General features: G+C 47.5%; 1 protein-coding gene across 3 annotated transcripts in view; it reads right to left on the reverse strand.

The window, feature by feature from the left end:
• Window positions 1–56: 56 nt before the first annotated feature.
• The window catches only part of ARID1A (AT-rich interaction domain 1A), a 69,847-nt gene continuing 48,738 nt past the window's right edge, over window positions 57–21,165 (reverse strand). For 2 of the 3 annotated variants that reach the window (XM_041765212.1, XM_041765215.1), the window contains exons 5-20: window positions 17,922–18,162; window positions 17,544–17,633; window positions 16,844–17,011; window positions 15,435–15,747; window positions 13,906–14,051; window positions 13,687–13,796; window positions 12,262–12,471; window positions 9,540–9,747; window positions 8,122–8,254; window positions 7,774–7,949; window positions 7,264–7,414; window positions 7,048–7,182; window positions 6,865–6,961; window positions 5,490–6,381; window positions 5,013–5,143; window positions 57–3,138 (exon numbers count right to left, since the gene is read on the reverse strand). In XM_041765212.1, coding sequence (XP_041621146.1) covers window positions 1,408–3,138; window positions 5,013–5,143; window positions 5,490–6,381; window positions 6,865–6,961; window positions 7,048–7,182; window positions 7,264–7,414; window positions 7,774–7,949; window positions 8,122–8,254; window positions 9,540–9,747; window positions 12,262–12,471; window positions 13,687–13,796; window positions 13,906–14,051; window positions 15,435–15,747; window positions 16,844–17,011; window positions 17,544–17,633; window positions 17,922–18,162 — 4,932 coding nt within the window. In that variant the 3' untranslated portion in view covers window positions 57–1,407. The remainder of the gene's footprint in view (window positions 3,139–5,012; window positions 5,144–5,489; window positions 6,382–6,864; window positions 6,962–7,047; window positions 7,183–7,263; window positions 7,415–7,773; window positions 7,950–8,121; window positions 8,255–9,539; window positions 9,748–12,261; window positions 12,472–13,686; window positions 13,797–13,905; window positions 14,052–15,434; window positions 15,748–16,843; window positions 17,012–17,543; window positions 17,634–17,921; window positions 18,163–21,165) is intronic. The other variant, XM_041765213.1, reaches the window with a different exon arrangement.

Here is a 21,165-nt window from a genome sequence, read left to right on the forward strand (position 1 = left end):
CTCAAAAAGTCAAGCTTTTGAATAGTCTGAAAACAGTAAAAAGCCTCACAAACGTCTTACCAAGATTTAATGTACATTTATTCTTAACACGTGGAACATATAGTATAAAGATTTCATACTGAATAAATGATATTCATTAAGCCAAAAAAGGAAAAAAGGAGGAATTTACATCAAGTTTTAGCTACATTGTTTGAAATACAAATATGCAGATTTTATCACTGAAAAAATCTCAATTGTGTTTCTTCATCAGGAACTTCAACTGAACCTAGAACTTTTTCACACCTCGATTAGAAAGAAAACAAAACAAAACAAAAACCCAGAAAAAAATAAACTATAAGTTGATTGGCTGCTGAGACAGCAAGGACTTTTTACAGAGACCTGTACAGCATCGCGCCAAGAGGGGCGATGTCTGGCAAGAGATTAAATAGCTGTGTCTCGCTTTGTGCAGGTCACCAACTTGTTAACTCGTCATACTATAAAGGGGCAGCTGGGAGGGGGACCAAACTGTGGGGATCCAAGGGTATGTGCAATGTACAACGTCATATATATACACACGTGGCAGCGCAGCCGCTGCAGCTAAAGGTTAAAACCAGTTCTAAGAGGTGATCTCAGGGTTATTCATACAATCAAGGAGGAGAGAAAGAGGTCAGGGTGTTGTAGGTTCACACATGATACTTTGGGGGAAAAGCCTTTTTTTTTTCTCCTCAACATTTAACTAAAAACATTTTTAAAAACTACATCTTGCTGCTGACCCAGCGTTTTCTCTTGTTTCCATGTGAGACATTATTATTACAGTATGTTTACAGTATCAGGTGTACAGTACAGTACATGAAAGGGTCTACACTCTACTGCACAGGCCTCTCCAGTGAACAGGGTCTGTCCACAACTGCGAACTTCTCGGCTCCTGCAAGATTGTGAATGTACAACAATAAACCACACACAGTTCAGCAGTCACCTTTTTTGTCCTTCAGAGGTTTTTTTTTGTATTTTTTTCCTTTTTTTTTTTTTTACCATTAAAAACAGTTATGAAATGTGGCATCCCGTTGATGCAAGGGCCGGGAAAGCCATTTTTATTTTATTTTTTTTCCCCAAACTCACTGTAAACGACAGTAACTTTGGTTAAAATAAAAAAGTCTTCTATGTAGGCAGAGCTTTGTCTTTTCAAATAGGGTGGGGGTCCTGAGGGGAGCAAGGTGAGGACGAGGAACAGAAAGGTGTGAGGTGAGGTGGGAGTGGGAGTGGGAGGAGGAGGAGAGAAACAGGAGAGACTTTTTACCCAAGGGAGAAGCTGGACAGCACAGGGTAAACTGGATTCTGAGGTGGTTTTGCATAAATAAAGGGCAACAGTCAGTTTCTAAGTTCTCCACACACGCACACACACACAGGGAGGGAGGTGTCCCACGGCTGTCATGACTGGCCAATCAAAAACAGTACATCACAAATGACTTGTGAAACCAACGAGTTCATCAACGGTGATACCGAGATGTCCAACAGCCGTGACTCGTACAGCGTGAACTCCGAGTGGTTCTCGTCCACCTTGGCCAAGGCCAGCAGTGCGCGGGCAGCCCGCCGCATCATGTCCACACTCGTTGGCTCGAAGGGCGGGTTCTGCATGTGGAGCAGGCTGGCCTGGCTCTGCTGGAACTGTGTGGCAGCAAGGCTGTCCTCCAGGAAGCCCAGGAGGTTGCCGATGCTGCCCTTCTGCACTGCGATGGCACGAGCTGCCAGGCTGTCGCCCTGTGCCAGGTTGGCCAGCAGTACCACAGCCATCTCCCGGCACACCGGGTTCTTTCGGTCACTGAGGAAGCGCACCATGGTGCTATACAACTTCTCCAAGCGGCTGAAGGGGGGCGTGGCCAGGATCAGGTCCACATTGTTGTCCTGGATGCTGAGTTTGCTGAGGGTTTCCAAGACCAGTCTCTGGGGGGAGAGGACGGCATTGGGGCCCAGGGTGGAGAAGGGGTCCTGGGCTTCAGCGGAAGGGCAGACTGCCCAATGTAGGAGTCCGTCCAGGACAGGCAGGCAAATGCTCTCAGGGTACGGAGAGAGGTCCAACTGCCCCGAGATGTTGGCGAGCGTGACCAAGGTGTTCTCCCGGAGCATCTCCAAGCAGTCCCACCACCACTCCACTTTGTTGCAGCTCACCCCTTGGTCCTGCTCCTCCTCCTTCTCATAAGTCAGTGGTGCCTGCTTCCGCTCTGGGTGCTTGTGATGCAGGAGGATCAGCTTGCCCAGGATCAGCAGCAGACCCGGGTGTTTGGACATCTCAAAGTCGTTGCCTGGCACAAACGATAGACTTCGGATGGTATTGGAGACACAGACACAGCGTTTGGCGAGGGAATCCTGCCAGTCCAGAAGGGTACACAGTGGGGTCTCATCTTTACTGTGGGGTTCGTCCTCTAGGATCTTGATGTTCCGGTGGCTCTGTGCCGGGCTGATGCCGAATGGAAACTTGCTGCTCTCCTTGGTGGCCTCTGCACTCTTAGCTCCCTCTTCGGTCAACGTGCTAGATCGAGTGGACAACATGTCATCCATTGTGGCTGTGATCCGTTTCTCTGGAGGGCCATCAGGTGGGGGGCCCTCCTGTTCTGTCGTCCCTGGCGTACCCTCTGGTGCTGTGACATGTTTCCGGGTGACTGGAGGGCAGGGCACATGAGGCCTGTTCGGCAGCAGCTCTGTCTTGCTCTCAAAGTGGGTTTGGATATGCTCAGTGGTGTCCCCCCCACCAATCCGCCAGTGCAGCAGGCCACTGTCAAACTCCTGCACGCGCCCGAGCTTATCTGAGCAGTCCACCACAAACGGGTCATTCTTCTGCACGATCTTTACTGGAAGCTTGTCGAACTTACTAATAAGTTTCTCCTCACTACTCTCTGTGGCTGCCTTGTCCTTGCCCGAAAAGGCCATCTCCTCGTCATTTTCCACTACTTCTTCCTCTTCTTCCTCCTCTAGTTTAGGACCTAAAAGGTCTTCTTCCTCCTCCCCCTCCATGGGGGCTGGACTACACGCCTTGCTGAATCTCCCAGGGTCCAGTAGTGTTCTCTGTCCTGGGTCACCCACCTCATACTCCTTTAAAATGCCAAAGATCTCGATCAGGCAACGTCGGAAATATTCCACAAGGAGCTCTAACAAACCTGGGAGCTAAAAGAGAAAAACAGGAAATAAATGGAGAAAAGGGAGCTAAAGGAGAGAATCCTTGATCTTAGAGGCCTCCCACGGTCTGCTACCTAATCTCCCCACTCCCTTTGTAGGCCAGACACCTATATTTCCTGGAAGAGACAGAGTTGCTCCTTTCCCAAAGGCTCACCACAAAGCAAGTCACTCAATCTCTCCTATGCCCAACACACACTTCTTCCTTTTCCTTAGCCTACCTTCCTATAAGAGAAGTGTGTCCGTTCTGCCAGAGGTAGGACACATTGACCAACAGCTCTGTACCTCACCATCTCTTGGACTCCTCGTTCCCCACCAATCCCTGCTTTTCTTCACCAGGCCCAGGTCCTGCTCGTCATTGCTACTGTCCCTCAGGACACTCTACATTCCACTGCCAAGCACAGCCCAACGCTAAGCATGGTGGAATGACCCCTTCAACATGAGCTGAGAGAGGAAGTGTGGACAGATGTTCACCTGCTCTCTTCTCCAAGCTCCTCAACAACATTCCAGGAGCCTGGACCTCCATGAATCAATCATATAATATAATGAGTGGGATGAGGCTTCAGTCCTCCAAACATTGGTCAAAGCTGGTGCTAGTAGACCTAAATTTCAACTTGGATCTGTAAAGGCCATTTACCTCTAGAAGAAACTGTTAATCTCCAGTCAGATTAGTTTTCGGCTGAAGAGTACAACAGAATGGAAAAAATAAGGGCTCCAGAATAAGAAAGATCTAGGTTTGCATTCTGGCTTTTCTAGGAACTACCCATGTGATTTAAACTCTCTAACCTGTGCTGCTTCTATCTATCCATTGAACACGATGGAAATTCCTTTAATTGACACAGTTGTTCTGAGGTCTAAATGAAATATACCAAAAGCCTGGCATAAAGAAATTGCTCAATCACTATCTATTCCCTTTCCTTCTCGTGGGGGAGTGGTGGTGGTGGTGGTGGTGTATATGTGGCGATTTTATGTAATGGACATGAAGTCAGGCTTTGGAATCAGAAAGACTGCTGACAGCTGTGTGAATCTGGGCAAAGATAAGACTCAGCCTATTTACTCATCTCTAGGAGGCCACAGGTGCCTCTGAAAGCTGCTGCAAGGGTGACATGAAAGAAAATATAAAGGACCTGGCACACAGTGACGGCACCAGAAATGGTTAACTATTAATAACAAAGCCCTCTAGCCAGCCAGCTCCTTGATAGATGGGTTGAAAGATACTAAGGATCAAAAGAAAGAGTGGGATGCGGGAGCAGAAACTCTTCCCAGCTGTTGGGAAGACTCAAGGTGCATGTCCTGTGGAAAGAGAATCTTCTGGAGACTCACCTCTGCAAGAACATAATTAAAATACCACCACCACCACCACCACCACCACCACCACCACCACCACCACCCACAAGCAGACTTCTCTCCATTTCTCCTTCTATACCTTAGGAAAAGGGGATCAGTAAAGATCTCCTATATTCATAGTGGATAAAGTGAGGCGGGGGAAAAAGAAACTGCCATGCTCACTAATAAAGACAGCAGGTTTTTCTTGGTAGTCTTGAAAATTGGTCTCCTCACTCACATCAACAGAATCTCCATTTCTTACCAATACCAAAAAAAAGTTTCTCCCAAATTCCCTTTGAAGTCAATCCTGATACCTTACACAAATTATTATTGTTCTCAGTGTTCTGGGCCCATGGCCAGTGGCAAAGTACTGGCATAGAATCAAAGCACTGGCATGGAAGATACCAGGGAGTGAGCGACAGAGGGGAGACCATGTTAGCTAGGGATGGCTTAATTCCCTGTGTCACTTAGCACTGTCTACTTCGAGAAGATCCCAGGCCCTCCCATTCTTCCAATCTTTCCCAGGCACCTATACTCACCTGACTGAGGTTGAAGGTCATGATGCTGTTGTCATCATACAGCAGGATGTTAATGGTGTCTAATGCCCATGTGCTCTCTGCCAGCAGCCCAGACTTGAGGGACATCATTACCCGCCATGCCTCCGGGGTTCCTGAAATAAACCTCCATGTCGCCCATCTACCAAGCCCAAGTTGGCCGGATGCTCCCCCAGTGGCCCATCAGTCAGGCTACTCTGAAGATAACACACGGTGGGAGGCAGTTCCTATCTAGGAGAGGACACGCATCTGCTTCTAGGCTCCCTTAGGACATCACTGCATGGCGCTCGCTTTTGGTAAAGCCTGAAATCAGTTGTTTTCCTTATCCAAAGTTCTTTGGCTCTATTTTAGACAACACTGGACCGGATTTTTTATCCCATCCAGAATATCAGGATGGAGACAGAAAAATGGACAAGACTTTAAGGGGCAGATGAAGCAACCTGATCAGGGAGATCTCCTTACCGATGTCTTTCATTGTGAGCCGCCTCCTTTGCTTCAACACAGGCTGTGTTGCTTCCACAGAGCCAGGTGGGAAGGTGATGTCCCGCCGAATCATGGGTGGCTGCACGGGGGCAGGTGCTATGTGCGAGGCAGGTACTGGGGGGCCTGCCTTTTGCATCTTCATCCCAGAGTGTAGGAATGGAGACTTGCTAGGAGAGGTGCGGTTCTCCATTGGCCGGGGCAAGGGAGCGGGGCTGGATACCTGAGGAATGTGATTCTGCATGCTTGGCGGGGGCTGGTAGTTGGATGGAGGGGGCCTTGTCATGGGGGGCACGGGGGCAGAGGGACCATATGGGGGCTGACGTGTACCATGGGAAGGCCACGGGCCTTCATGGTTGGCCCTCTGATCCGTATGCAGCATTTCATCTGTTCGGTTCACACCATGATAGGCAGGGCCCTGGGGGGCAGAGCCAGTGCTCTGCCTGTTGGTATAATTGTAGGTCATGTCATTACGCCCCTGCCACATGGTGCCTTGCTGAGCAACCTCAGCCGATGCTTGTATGGGGCCGCCCATCATTTGCGGTGGCATGTTCTGCTGGGCATTGGAGCCAGGGGGTGCAGAGACACGGTCTCGGCCAAACTGGAATGGAAACTGGTTCTGGGGGCCGCCTGCTGGTCGGCGCTCAGTAGCAGCGGCGGCAGTGGCAGGATAAGCGTTGCCATACTGGTTGTATACATCTTGCTGAGGGGAAGGCTGGGCAGCTTGCTGCTGGCTGGCAGGCTGGGGCTGGGCTGGGGGCAACTGCTGCTGTTGCGGCTGCCCCTGCCCTGTGCTGTATGGCACGCTGTACATCTCCCCTTCGTGCCGCTTGGCGGGAGGGCCGTATGTGCCATCCATTGGCCGTTTGTAATTCTAAGACAGGGACAAGCAGAGGGCAAGTTAATACTCTGCACGCAGGGACACAAGACCCATCACAGATGCCAAGATGGCTACACCAGACACTTGCCAGGCTTACTTCTGTGCCTCCACAAGAGGACATAGACTCCAAGGGAAGAATGGAATCACCTTTACACCTTTTGAAGTTGTTTCTGAAAGCAAGAATCATTACCTATTCCCCTCTGGTTCTCCCTTGCTCTATGTAGAAAAATGTAGAAAAGTTCAAAAATCAAAAAATAAAGTCTGTTTCTAGTCCTTTTAGAGAACTAGAGAGACTGGACTGGAATCTAAACACGGATAAAATGGAGGGCTTGGCTCTTCAGCAGAACTGACTATGTGGGTGGGAGAACACCAAAGTATCTAAAGGAGGCTTCTTAAACTTTTCAACTTAATCTTCTAATGGGCTCTCAAGGGGAATCTGTGTGTCAGTGTACCCTGCTACCCACTCCCCCTCCTCACCTGCTGCTGCTGCTGATACATTGTGGTCTGCTGGCTGGGGAAGGGGCTGCCGGAAGGGGTGCCTTGAGTGGAGAACTGATTGCCATAGGAATCATGTCTGCAGGAGAGGGAGAGAATCAGAGGATCAGGGTGGGAAATGGCAAAGCCTGAGCCACAATGACACTAAAACCAGGCTTCACTTACCGTTGTTGCTGCTGCTGCTGTTGCGGGGGGTAGCGGCTGGGAGAATACATCCCCGAGTCTGGGTTGGAAGGCATGAGATTCGGCTGTGGAGCTCCAGTGCCCATGTTTCCCTCGGGTCCTATTCCAGGCTCCGTCCTAAACACAAATGGAGAAGTGGATTGAGTTCACTCTTGCTGTGGGGTGCTGGGGTGGGACACGTGCAGGGGCCATGCTCACCTCACTCTGTCATAAGGACCTCCATAGGGATAGTGCTGTCGCGGTCCCATTGCCACATTTCCCAGCCCAGGGCCAGCAGCACGGCTGTAGGGGTCTCCCATTCCGCCATTGGGGCCCTGCCCTGAGGACATGAAGGGATCACTCCCTGGAGCTGAACGCAGAAAGGAAGGCAGTGAGCGAACTTGTAAGCCAGGAGGCCTAGCAAACTATACCTTGCCTGCCCTGAACACCAGGCCCTCTTCAGGGCTCGGGTTTGATCCTACTGTTTCCCCAACAGGTTCAAAAGAGATCTAAAGAGACTACAACCAGCAAAGAGCACATACTGGTTTAGGTGTGCAAGGTGAGGCCAGCGAGAGGGAGACAAGAGGTAGGGATTAAGAGTGGTGGTTAGGACTGGAAAGGCCTTATCTCAGAGAATGGCTTTACAGGAACCCTGAATCGCTCTCAACATATCCTCCCCATTTCCCTGGCCCTGTCCTCAAGGGCACAAGGCTAACAGCAACTGGTCACCTTTCCTCATGCTGCCATAAGGATCCTTATTTGGCTCGTAGGACATGCGCCCCATCATGTCAGAGGTATTCATACTGGGCTGGTACCCAGGGTTTGGAGTCATGGAATTCCGCTTCTGGAATGTGGGGTCACTTCCATCAGGAAAGGCATCCTGGATCCCAACCGAATTGCTCCTGCTCCAGAGTGAAGAAAGCCAATTAAACCCCAAATAAAGGAATTCCTCCTGTAGGCAGGGCACATGAGAGTCACTGGCTGAGCAGGCAGAGCAGGGACCACCCTGGGCTATACAAGAACTCATGCACTTCTGCCCAGATCCTCCAAGTCACCTGCGTCTGTTCCTGGCCTTACCTCATGCCTGGCAAGGGGGGGATCTGACTGTGTGGTGTGGATGCTGGAGTTGGTGGCTTCAGGTCTCCTCCTTCTGCCATGGAACTGCTGGTTGACTGAGGTGTCTGTGGCCCCTGCATAGACCCAGATCCCGCTGTGGACAGAGATGTGGGGTGAGCTGGCAAATGTTTAACTCTCACAGAAATACACAAATGCCCTGGCATCTCTGGAAAGGATTGTTGTAAGGCTAAAGCTGGGGTTCTTGAAAGCCTAAATCACCCTTCTCAGCAAGGGATGTGTAAGGCCAGGTAATAAGAAGAGAATCTGAGGGTGGTTCTTCTTTTTGACATGGGGCTTGAACTCATGACCCTGAGATCAAGACCTCAACTGAGACCAAAAGTCGAACAGATGCTTAACTGACTAAGCCACCCAGGTGCTCTGGGGAATCTGAGATTTCTATTGCTCCTTGCTACTGTTTCACATTTGGAGAATAGGAGTAGTGTGGTGATACCATCACCATGCTAGTGATTTTGTTGAGTTCCTGCCAGTTTCCCTGACTACTTTTCTTTACTTCCCCAAGGACCCCTGTCTAACCTACTAAACCCTATAATGCTGGCACACAAGTTCCCAGTAAGAGCCCCTGGAATCCTAAGTAGGAAGGCTCCATCTTGTCCCAAACCTGCAGTGTACTTGAGGAACCTAGGAGCTCCTACTCACAAGTATCTAGCATTGTATCACCACTCAGGTTCCAATGTGCCTCCAAGCTGATGAGAGCAGAACTACCAGTAATTAATGTTTCCATTAGTTACCATTCCCAGCAGCAGATATCCCACTGCTTAGGCCTCCCCAGCTGATGAGTCATCTCAGGCACTCATTACATCCTGAGGTCAATAGCAGGGCACATGTGTTTACACCCACCTTCTAGGAGCCCTGGCCTTCCTCCCTCCCCATGCTTGCCCTGGCCCCAGCCTCCTCTCAGAAAGGAGGGTGGGCAGAGGCACTCCCATCAGTGAGTTCCATTCATACCCCCTCTCCCTCCTTCCCATTCATTAGCATCTCAGCTCCCTGGGGAATTCAGGGCTCCCGTCTGAGCTGCATTCTAAGGCGCTGACATCCGTGGGCCAAAGCTCCCAGATGGCCCTGCCTCACTGCGATTTGTCAGATTTCCCCACTCCTCTGATGTCCCTCCCACTCGCTAGTTTACAAACATTTGGCAAGTCGCCAGGTGCACAATGAAAATTAAAACTTAAGGGCTGCTGCAGACTACCTCTCAAGGGAGTCGCCACTGCCCGCTCCTAGTGTGCCAACAGAGTAAGCCCTGAGGTAGTGCTGGGCAAAGCACACGTCCTTGGAGTCAGGCACTGTTGAATAAGGACCCGGACCCTTGAATGCTACCTGCGAAGGGTGAGCCTTAGCGGGGTAGCTCACCCGGTCCTTACCAGGAGAGGGAGGCTGGATCTTGGGCTGGGACTTCTTGGAATCAGAAGCTGCAAAGATGTCTGGGGGAGGGTCTTCTCCCCGTTCAATCTTGCACTCAAAGGCATAGAGACACTGGATGTACTGCTTTTTCAAGGAGCTGGCAGCACTGCTCGAGGTGCCCACATTGAGGTTGGTCGCAAGTTCCCGCCATTTTTTGTTCTTGTTGACCTGTACAACCAACCAGAAGAGTCGAGGTACATCTTCCACCTGGTCTTCCTGCCAATAAGCCCCAAATCCCCACCAGGATACCAGGTACTCATGTTTTATAGAATCGCAGTTCTCAATTAACCACTAAAGTTAACCCCCCTTGGTGCATAGTCCACAACAAACATTAAATCCATGGCTAGCTCCCCTCTACACTCAGCAGGTTCTATCCATAGACCACCGCAACTAGCAAGCTAGCAGACAGTGCTTATTTGAAAGAGCACAAATTTTACATCACTATTAGTGGGAGAAAACAGAATTCAGAAGGTATGATGCTTTACTAGTACTGAAAAATGCTGTGCAAATCAACATCAGATGCAAACCCCTTCAAAGGCAACAATAAAAATCAACCTTTTCCAGAGATGTGGCAATATCAGCTACCACTGCTTGACTTACTTTGTCAAACTGGAGGTTTCCACATCTGGGTTGTTTCTTGGTGTGGGGCTCTTTGCCAATTTTACATTCTGTGCCACAGCTGCTCTATTTCTCAGTGACATGTAACTAACTACAAGCCCCCTTCCTATACGAGTCACTGTCCTGATTGTCCAGGAGATGCTTCAGGTCCTCTAACTTCTCTGTGCCCTCCCAGTAGTCTACACTAGTCTCTTTTCCTAAGCTTCAGGATGCTCTGACCAAGACCATTCCCAAACCCTACAATTAGATGATCTTTCTGTTCTAGCCAGGCAGGTCCTCCTTTTCCATGTATTTTTATGCTTATCCATCCACCTCAAAGGCTGGGGACACCAGCTTTCCAGTCTAAACCCACAAAGGAAGCTCAGTATGTTGTGATATCTACTGACCTGGTACCTGTGATACCAGAGAGAAGAGTGATAAGGAAGCAAAGAGAGGGACAACCTAGAAGGCAGGGTGGTGACCAAAGAACACTTCCCAGAGCAGGCTAATATCAGCGCTGAAGCCTGAAGGTTGGAGTTGGCGCTGGTCATGTGTATTCTAGACTCTCTCCCATCTCCATGCCACATAGGCCAGTCAATTGGAATGACCCCTTCCTCTACCTATACCCTACTAATCCTTCACAGAAGCTCAGGACTCATCATCTGCCTTCTTGGAAGCTTCACAAACTAATTTATAATGACACTCTTTCTCCTTTAAACTCGGTCTTGAGCATTCAATTACATTACAGCACCTGAAAGGATGGCATCCTTTCGCAAACTGGAAGACAGCTCAGGCTTCAGGATTCCCTCTGTATCCCATCCTAGGTTCAGTGAATCCAGAAGCCCATCCAATCAAAAGTATGCCGAACCTAACCTGGCAACCCCTCCCTTTCCCTACAGGCAGGAGAAGCCCGATTAGGAGATTTTAATACTGGGGAAAATGGCAGGAGTAAGCCCAGGGTCACCTCAGAAGCCTGCTGTGGCTCTGCTTCCCACGCCAGTTATGTGGCGATGTGCACGTGTCTTGTTTTGTTTTGTTTTCCTTTGTGGGGGAGGGGAATAAAGCCTGAAGGGAGAAGGAATTCATAACTGACTGTTGGTTGGCTTCATTCCAATCACTTTCTTTTCTGCTGGTGACAGCTGTTTTCCTCTTCTGATTTAGAAGGTTTGGAATACGTCTCTCCCTGCCACGCCTCCCCCCGAGCTCAGCCACAAACTCAGATCCAACAGCAGGCTTCTGATCTGATGACTATAGAACACATATAGGAAGAAAGTTTGCAAAGCACAGCATTGCCTCAACTGTTTGCCTCCTGGGCTGAGTGTGAAGCAAAGCTGTAAGGTATCAGAGCAGGGGCAAGGCTCAGGGTCATGTTCAGTTCAGAGGTTTTTAGCAAAGATTAAAGCATTCATTCACTTAAGTATGCCATATGGAGTAACTAAACACAACTTCCCCACCTACTTCATCCATCGTAAACTCTTTCTATTAAATAGCTCCTGAAATCCCATCTTCACTGGGATTGGAATGAAAGGGTCAGCAACTACTCTGGCTACATCTGTACCATATTGCAGACCAATTTACATGGCAGAAATCTCGTTGCAAGCTTTGCATTATTATTTTTAGCTTTTGACAGTCTAGCAGGACACACACACTAACCCTACTTTACAAATAAGATGAGTTAGGGCTAAGAGTGGTCATACACCTTGATTAAGGTCACATATAGTGTTAAGTGGCTGAAGAAAGAATTCAAAACCAGACCCATCTCTCCAAACCATGCCCTTGCTTACTATGCCAAACTGCCTTCTGTGGAATCAGAATGCCCACATTTTCCCCTATCTTTGTACCCCAGTGAGACCCTAGGCATTCGGTAAACTCAAAGCTAATACTTCATACTACCCAGGGAGGTCTCGGCCTCTTGTCTTTGTCTTATCTTCTGGAAGCCCTGTGCTTCCAGTCTGTCACAGTATGTGCCTCAGAGAGCAGGAGACGGTGATGTCCCTGTGGGATGCTTGGCACCAGGTGAAGCCACTGAGTACCTAGAGAGAGGCTTGTTGAAACCACAGAGGAAGCCAAGTGCTAGGCACTCACCTGAGTCAATCCACCAATCTCCTTCACAGACACATAGAGGCGATAGAGGTCCAGAGGTTTCCTACCCACAGCAGGCAGATTTGTCATGCCCATGGCCTTCTCCTCCGTGAAGGCCAGATAACGGTCCACCCACATCTTCCTCTCAGGCTCACCACCCAGCTCATACAACTTGGTGATCTTCTCATTGGTTGTAGTAGAAGAACTGGATTTCTGGAAGGGGCAGGTCAAGATTCATAGGAACCGGTCAGATTCAAAGCCTATGCTAAGGGTCTCAGAAGTCCCTTGATTAGGGCAATGGTAAAGCTTATTCTGGGGTAATCACTAACACATACCTTGCCTTTGCAAGGTCAAAAGACTAGAAGGGAGCTAGAAATTCTTCCTGTAAAGGAAGGAAGCTAACACTGCCTGTACATTATGCATTGGGTGCTGTGCTAGATGCCTTTATATGTTAGGTATTGTTATCTTCCTCTTAAAAGATAAGGAAGCAGGCACAAGGAGGCCATTCCTAAAATGTCATAGTTTTTAAGTACCAGAGCTAAGTGTCAAACCCTTATCCACCTGACAACAATGTCACTATACTACTCCCATGCTATTACTGAGGAGCCTTGGCATGCTTTTATAGACTGTTTCAGAGAACTCAAGAAACTCAAAATATGATTTTGAGAAAATGGGATGGACTAAAACGAAAAGAAACTTCCTCCTCTCAAGAAAGGAAGGGTCTCCTACCTGCCTGAAAGGCTTTGGATGTTAATTATCCTGTCCAAGACAGGAGGATGGCTAAAAGGGTCTGAGAGTCAGAGGTGAAGGTCCACAGGAGGGGCAGCTGTATATGTTTATTTCCCCTACTTTATAAGATAGGGAAAATGGGGTATGACAAAGGGCAGAAATGTCTCAAATGATTCAAACACTGAACAGGTCCCCAGACTGCCACACAACCCAACAGATAGCACACTCAGGACCATCCCACAGGGAGGCCAAGCAAGGACCCAAACCCCACCTGCCTCATCTTCCTCTTTATAGAACACAGGGCACCAACCATTCCTGCTGCTCTGAGGAAGGTCCAGGAAGAGAAGAGCAACTAGTTGCCCATGGCACATACCACCTATCAATGCATGAGGACAGGGTGCACAGTTTCACAGAGGGCAATCCAGAGAATTCTCACTGCAGGCCTCGCATTTCCTCTATCACAGACAGCTGTGAGAACATTGTGTTATTTATATCAGGACCCCTTAGGCTAACTGAAATCTAATTCAATGAGTTATTAGCCTTGGATCCTTCATGACTAGAAGAGGCAAGAGCAGCCTTTTCCAAGACGATCTAGTCCGTGTTATAAAAGGCTCGTCTAGTCACCCTTTTTTCTTTTTCCTTCCTATCCTGGAAAGGATGGGACAGAGAGTTGAGAGGAGTCAGGATATAAATCATTACCTTGGATTTGGATTCTGTCTTGGGTGTCCCATCTGCCTTGTTGTTCATTTTGGTGGCTGGAGTTAACTTGACATCCCCAAGGCCCATCATCTCTGGGCTGGCTGCCATCCCTATAAAAGAGGAAAAAAAAACAAAAAACAAAAAACTCAAGTCCAAAAGTTTGTGACATGAAGATCATTCTGGAAGAAATTCCTGAGGTAAGCAAGGATGTGGACTTACCTGCTGAATTGTTGGCCATAGTCCCACCCATAGGATACGGGGGTCCCTGAGGGTTGATCATGCCAGCCATACTATTAATCCCTTGTCCGTAGGGAGGTCCAGTTCCCATCATGCCCCCCTGATTCATATTGGGGTAGCCTGGTGGCCTGAGGAAAAAGACGGAAAGTGAGAGAGAGAGACAAGAGTTAGAGACACAGAGCTTTCATATTTGGACCTGAGCTAAACAGTTTGTGATCCAAGATCACTGAATGAGGCTTACAAGGAAAAACTTAACGAGTTTCCCAAAACACAACCATGTACCACCTGACCTAGATATTCCTATCTACTACCTCCCATAAAAGGTTGTAAGATGGTTCAGGCTCCAAAGAGGAAACCATAGCTCAATTTTAAAGGATACAATTCTTGAAGAGGGGACACCTACTGTGTCCCTTAAGTACTGCCTCTAAGGCACCTCCAATGTCAAAAATGTATTTCCATCTAAGGGCCCTCTCTATGACAAAAAGCCTACATTAAACACTCAACTTTACCACTCTGTCATATCAAATCCCAACCAAATTGGACCCCTCAAGGCATAGCACCCAGAGGTGTGTTCTTGATGGACCTACTACAAACTCCATGCTTCCATCATTCTGAAGTGCTATCAAACCCACCACTGATCACCCTATTAAACCTTAGTTCATCAACATTCCAGTAAGACAAGAGTTACTTTAAGAACTGTAGGAATGGGGTACATGGACAGAGCCTTCAAAAACCAGTAGAATAATTAGGTATGCCTGGGTGGCTCGGCGGTTGAGCCTCTGCCTTTGGCTCAGGGCGTGATCCTGGGATCCAGGATCGAGTCCCACATCAGGCTCCTTGCAGGGAGCCTGCTTCTTCCTCTGCCTGTGTCTCTGCCTCTCTGTCTCTTATGAATAAATAAATAAAATCTTAAAAAAACAAAACAAAACAAAACACCCCATATAATCATATTTACTGAAGTGAACGGCCACAGAAGTTGAGTGTCCAAGGAAGAATGAATATTCGAAGTCAATAAATCAAATCACATGAGCTCTCTGCACTTTACTACTAGACTCAAACACAAAGAGCCACACAGAATGGTTGAGAAATGGCAAACCACAACCCTATCATCCTCTATTTCTCACAGTAGAGATCCAAGTCATGTGTATCATTAAAAATCCTTTTGGAAACCAAAAGACTAGATCGAGAGAAGAAATGGAGAAACTCTTCTTTTACTCATCAAAATAATCTACACTTTATAAAAGTTCTTTACATACAACATCCTGGTCGTGAAATTTGAGAACAATTGAAGGTGCTTAAGAATCAGCACTTAAAAAAAAAAAAAAAAAAAAGAATCAGCACTTTTGTTACGTTTTTTTTATTGCAAGGAAACCTAGTTTTCTAAGGAGCTTTCAAGAAAATACATATTTACCAAGATGACATGATTCAGATCCAGAAGCATCTCAACAACCCGAATCACTTTACAAATTTATTTCCTTCTGCTGACACCCTCTTCACTTCCCAGGCCTTACCTGTTTTGGATAGAGTTGGCAGCAACATGCATGGCGACAGCAGTTTCTTGAGTTTTCCGGTTCATGCCCCCTGGTGGGGGACACATCCCTGACCCAACCTGAGGTGGCATATTGGCCATGTTAGGGCCATAAGGCCGGTTGCCCATGGAGGCATGACTCATTCTCCCTGGAGGGAGTGTGCCATAAGGTGGGATGCCAGGCTGCCCATGCATCTGACCTCCAGCACCCATAGGGTTCATGCTTCCGGCCATGCCTGCACTAGGGTAGTTAGCATTGGGCAAGGCATTATAGTTTGGCTGCCTGGGGTAGCCTCCTGGGAAGGAAAGAAAAAGAGAAAATGCAGAGACTTGGTTAGTGACTCACCAGCAACTCCTTAATCTCACTCAGCTCTAAAACTCCAAAGATAATAAATGATAGGAATCACTCAGTATTTGGCCTGATAAGAGCCTTCACCCCATTTAAAAACATTTTTTTGGGACACCCGGGTGGCTCAGCGGTTGAGCACCTGCCTTCAGCCCAGGGTGTGATCCTGGAGTCCCCGGATCGAGTCCCACATCGGGCTTCCTGCATGGAGCCTGCTTCTCCCTCTGCCTGTGTCTCTGCCTCTCTCTGTGTCTCTCATTAATAAATAAATAAAATATTTTAAAAAAAAATAAAAACATTTTTTTAATGAAAGGAAAAAGAAAGGAGAGGCCAGGAGCATAGAAAGGCAGGCCTCAGTTGTCCTCTCATCCTAAAGATAGCACAGAACAGGGCAAGGCTGGCTGGCTGGCAGGCAAGAGTGGCTTTGTTGCTACCCAGGCCCCTCAACTCCCAGAACTCCTTCCTTTCTACATATGTAATCCACCGTCTCTCCCATGCTCTGTGTAAAATATTGTTTTAGATCTGTCCAGGGCTCATTTTGAGCAAAGATACATTTTATTAGGATTAATTTATACTTTAATTACCATTAAGTGTCTGTGCCCAGTCTTGAGCTAAACACCTTCTCCCCATTTTACTGATGGAAGAGAGGTTCAGGGATATTCAGGGACTTTCCCATGGTGATAATCCTGCCCTATTTTAGGGCCTGGCTCTGGTGGATTTAAAGCAAAGGGCATGGGCGGCCCGCATGGCTCAGCGGTTTAGCGCCACCTTCAGCCCAGGGCCTGATCCTGGAGACCCTGGATCGAGTCCCACATCGGGCTTCCTGCATGGAGCCTGCTTCTCCCTCTACCTGTGTCTCTGCCTCTCTCTCTCTCTCTGTGCCTCTCATAAATAAATAAATAAAATCTTAAAAATAAATAAATAAGTAAATAAATAAATAAATAAAGCAAGGGGCAGTCCTCTTACCATCCAGATCGCAGCATATGAGACAATGAACTATTTTCTCTTTCCACCTCTATATACTCCTAACTGGGCAGCATACTCACCCTGTGGGCCGTACTGACTCCCCTGGGGACCGTAGCTCCCCATGGAGTTCTGCTGGTAGGAGCCCATGCCTGTGTGCATCTGTCCACCCGAAGGCTGACGCGGAGATAAGGCCGAGCCGGGCTGGGGGGAACTGTACTGGGGCATCTGGGGGTTCCTCTGCATGTAACCTATTTGTAGGTAGTGTTCATATAATTATTACCTCAGTACAATGAGAGCAAATGTTCTCCCTTATTGTAGGACCTCACCATCTACATTTTCTTTAGCAACTACTTGTACAACATGTCTCTATCTTATTTCCTATGTAATTATGTGCCCTTTTAGACACCCTCCACAGTGACATAGCCATTAACCAGGGCATGCCAATTGTTTCTACTAATGGGGATCTGAAAAGAAAAACAGCAATAACAACAAAATCAGACATGATTTAAAGGGTAAAGATTTGATGCCAAGTCTTTAGTATTTGCTGACCAAATGAGACACAATGTAGGGAGGAATCCATCAGAACACAAACACTGAAAAACAAGACTGGGGGTAACACAATTCTGGAGATACCAAGTTGATCAAGCCCACTCTAACTTCACAATTTATTGTAGCAGTGTCCTAAGCTTCTTGGTCACACAGTTCTCCAAAAGCTATTGCACAGGATAATCAAATGGCTCCCTCAGACTCCTGCACCTCCCTGAAAACCCAGAATCTCACCTCGATCTTGGGCAATGCTCGATTGGTTCATGGAAGGATGCATGATGCTGTCCGACTGGCCACTGGGTGGCCGAGGTGGCATCTGGTTGCCTGCTCCAAACAGAGAAAGAAGCCAATCATGGCTAAGCCTGGCAATTCTAAGTAGGAGGTCATTTCAGAGCTGGAAATGGCTCCTGGCAAGGCCAAGCACTTCCCAATACCACATATACAAAAGGGACCCGACCAAAGTGCTCCCATCTCTCTTCTTCAAATGCTGAAGAGAAACCTCGCATATTGTGAACCAGAGATGCTCTTTGTGGCAGTGGAAGGCTGGGGCTCCCTGATATCACTGGGGCCAGTCCCTCTTCCCTCTCCCCAAAGACCAGTATTTGAGGGTACCTGGCACTGCAGCAGGCGAGAGTGGTCCTGAGCGAGACTGAGCAACACTGGCGGGAGAGCCAACAGGGGATGGGGAGGGGCCTCGGATGCCAGGCAGGTGAGGGGAAGTATGAGGAGAGAAAGGAGACTGAGCTGGATTACTCTGCTCTCCTTGGCTGCTGGAAATCCCTGATGTGCTCACTCCAGGGCTCAGAGCTCCTTCTGTCCCCATGGGGAGATCGTCTATTGAACCAGATAGATCCTGAAACATATGCACAAGGATATGGATTAGTAATATTAGGCAGAAAGACTCCTGTTTCAACAGCTGTACTATGCAATTAATATCTTCCCTAAGCAAGAGCAAATATACTGCACACGTTATATAGTCATGATACTAAAGCTTACAGATGGCAAACTCCATTCATAGCTAGAGAGGAAATATTTTTGACTCTGTGGGCCATTAGTCTCTGTCACAACTACTCTGTCACCAGAGTGCAAAAGCAGTCACAGGTAATACATAAACAAATGAGTATGACTTTGTTCCAACAAAACTTTATTTATAAAAACAAGTAAGTAGCCCATAAGCTGTAGTCAGCTGACCCATGGTCTTTCTACCAGAAGCAGATCACCTAGTACTTTTGTCTTCTTTCCTGTCCCCAACTTCTACAGTCAAGAAAGCTGCTTTCAGTGAGGCTTCAGTTCTTTTCTGGTAGGGAAACTTTACAAAACATTGCCAGGATGGCACCAGGAGCTAGCTACAGGAGAATGTTAAACAAGTGTGGGCAATGTTCACAGATCCCCTCTGTAACAGATTATTAGAACCTACATTTACCAGGATGCACTTACTCCAAGTTACCATACAGTAAACATAAAGCATAGGACGTGTGAAAGGGATATACTGTATAGGAAAGACAATTCCTTAACTGCCAAGAAGGTCTGATACTATGTTCCTAACAACTGGCCCACAACAGGGATGAACGAATGTTTACCAAACGAACAAATCCAGTTTTCCTCCTAGCTTGTTTTTTCAGTGAGAACTTGATGTTTATTGGGGGTGGGGGTGGGGGGTTGCTTACCTTGAATTAATCAGTACAGAGTTCACTCTAGGTCAGCAAGCTGAGATTAGCAACCAGGAGCTCAATATGAAAAATATTCACCACAGGAAATGCACACCCAGCCCCAATTTCATTCTCTAGCAATACTACTGGTTCAACACCACACATTAATTTCAGGCTGGGGACTAACTGCACCCCGAAGAAAGGATGAGTTTTGGGTATGGGCTCAGGTCTGGGAAAAACCTAATGGTCAAATGGTTAAGAAATAAGTTCTTTTTAATTAATAAAGAGACACATCTGAAGAGAGATCCAAAATGGCCTGATTTAAGTCTATTCCTATTCCTACAACAAGCTCACTCTGAAAAGAGTAGTTTGAGATGACACCGACCCTGGAGTCTGACAGTAACACTGAAGGTCAGAGGGCACCTCTTAGCCTCTCCCCAAGTATCCGACTTGGTTGGACCTTTTGTAAAACCAGCTGGTTACTTTAAGCTGGGAACATTTCTGCTGAGTTCTATGGGAACAAAACTTGCCCTGAAGGCAAGGCAGGGAGATAAGTATGCATTTGTACCTGTGTCCAGTTCTCCAATGTTAGTTAGTTCAGAAGTCGGAAAATGCTAGCTTTCCTATAAGAAGCAGACCTAGCATACCATAGCATGCTTTATTTAAACATGCAATTAGAATTAGTCCCAGCATGGACAAGAACTCAAGAAGGCCCTCCTGTAGGTAATACCAGAGAGTGTCTTTTCTTCCGAAGGACTAAAGTACCTGGAGCTCTAAGAAGCCCTGGGTTCATCCCAAGAAAGGAGGATTCCACCCTCATGTTGAGGGCTAAGCTTTATCAGGGACACCTGGCTACTGAGCCAAGGAGAATAAATTCAAAGAGGGAGCGAGAGGAGAAGAGAAGCCAACTGTGTGTAGACATTGAGAACCACTTGTTAGGCCCTGATCTATAACAGAAACCACAGTTCAATGCTCTCTTTTAGGGACCAGTCAGTTCCCTCAGGATTCCTTCCTTCCTTCCACCCCCAGTGCTTATTGATCTGCCAGCTTCCGGTAACAAGAACTACTTGCTTACAGAAAAAAGAAGTCAGTATATTTCGAAATAGAATAGGAATCAAAATCCATCCATAAGAACTTGGCCCTATTCAAATGGCTTTGAAAAATTAAATGTTTTGAACATTTTTGTTTTTACTTATTCTTATTTTTTAAAGAGAGAGAGAGAGAGATAATACATGCAGGTGCTCACACGTGCAAGGGGGGAGGCAGAAGCTGAGAGAGAGAGAATCCTCAAGCAGACTTGTTACTGTGGGCAGAACTCAGGGCTCAATCCCAGAACCCCGAGATCACAACTTGAGCTGAAATCAAGAGCCACCCAGGCATCCCTTATTTTTTTAAACAATTATTTTAAAGATTTATTTAAGTGTGTGTGTGTGTGTAGGCAACACATGCATGTGGGGGGTGAGAGAACAGAAGGAGGAGGAGAGAGAGAAACTCAAGCAGACTCTGCTGAGCAAGGTGCCCGATATGGGGTTGGATCTCATGACCTCTGAGATCAGGCCTGAGCCAAAAGCAAGAGTCTGATACTTAACCAACTGAGCCACTGAGGCTCCCCTGAATATTTTTTTCTTAAAGATTTTTATTTATTTGACACAGTGCAAGCAGGAGGATTGGCAGGCAAAGGGAGAGGGAGAAGCAGACTCTCTGCTGAGCCAGAGTCCCAGGATCCTGGGATCAAACCGGAGCCAAAGGTAGATGCTCAACCAACTGAGCCACCCAGGTGCCCAATATTTTTGTTTTTAATTAAACAAGTAAAATATGAATATCATCATGGTAAAAACAGTTCAGATAGTATAGGTAAAGCCAAGTTCCCCTTTGCTCTTTCTGCTGCCTTCAACTGAGGAACCCCGGCTCAATTTGGTATCTATCCTTGGAAATCTTCTGAGGAACAGAGGAGGGAAGAAAAAAAGGAAGGGAAAAACCCAACAACAACCCACCAACCATGCTATAGGTGGGGGCAGAGCCTATGGAGGGCTTCTTCAGCCACAATTCTGTTAAAAACCAGGTTCCCCACAGATCCACAAGTGAATGTGCTAGTCCAGGTAAGAGATCCTAGGAGCCTGAGGAAAACAGGCAGCCCCTGGGACTAGGCTTGCAGGACCCTTGAGGTATCTGTGGTGGCAGTGTGGTGGCTTCCTTTACAGAAGCAC

The sequence above is a fragment of the Vulpes lagopus genome, chromosome 8, assembly GCF_018345385.1.
Source record: "Vulpes lagopus strain Blue_001 chromosome 8, ASM1834538v1, whole genome shotgun sequence".
NCBI classification, from domain to species: Eukaryota; Metazoa; Chordata; class Mammalia; order Carnivora; family Canidae; genus Vulpes; species Vulpes lagopus.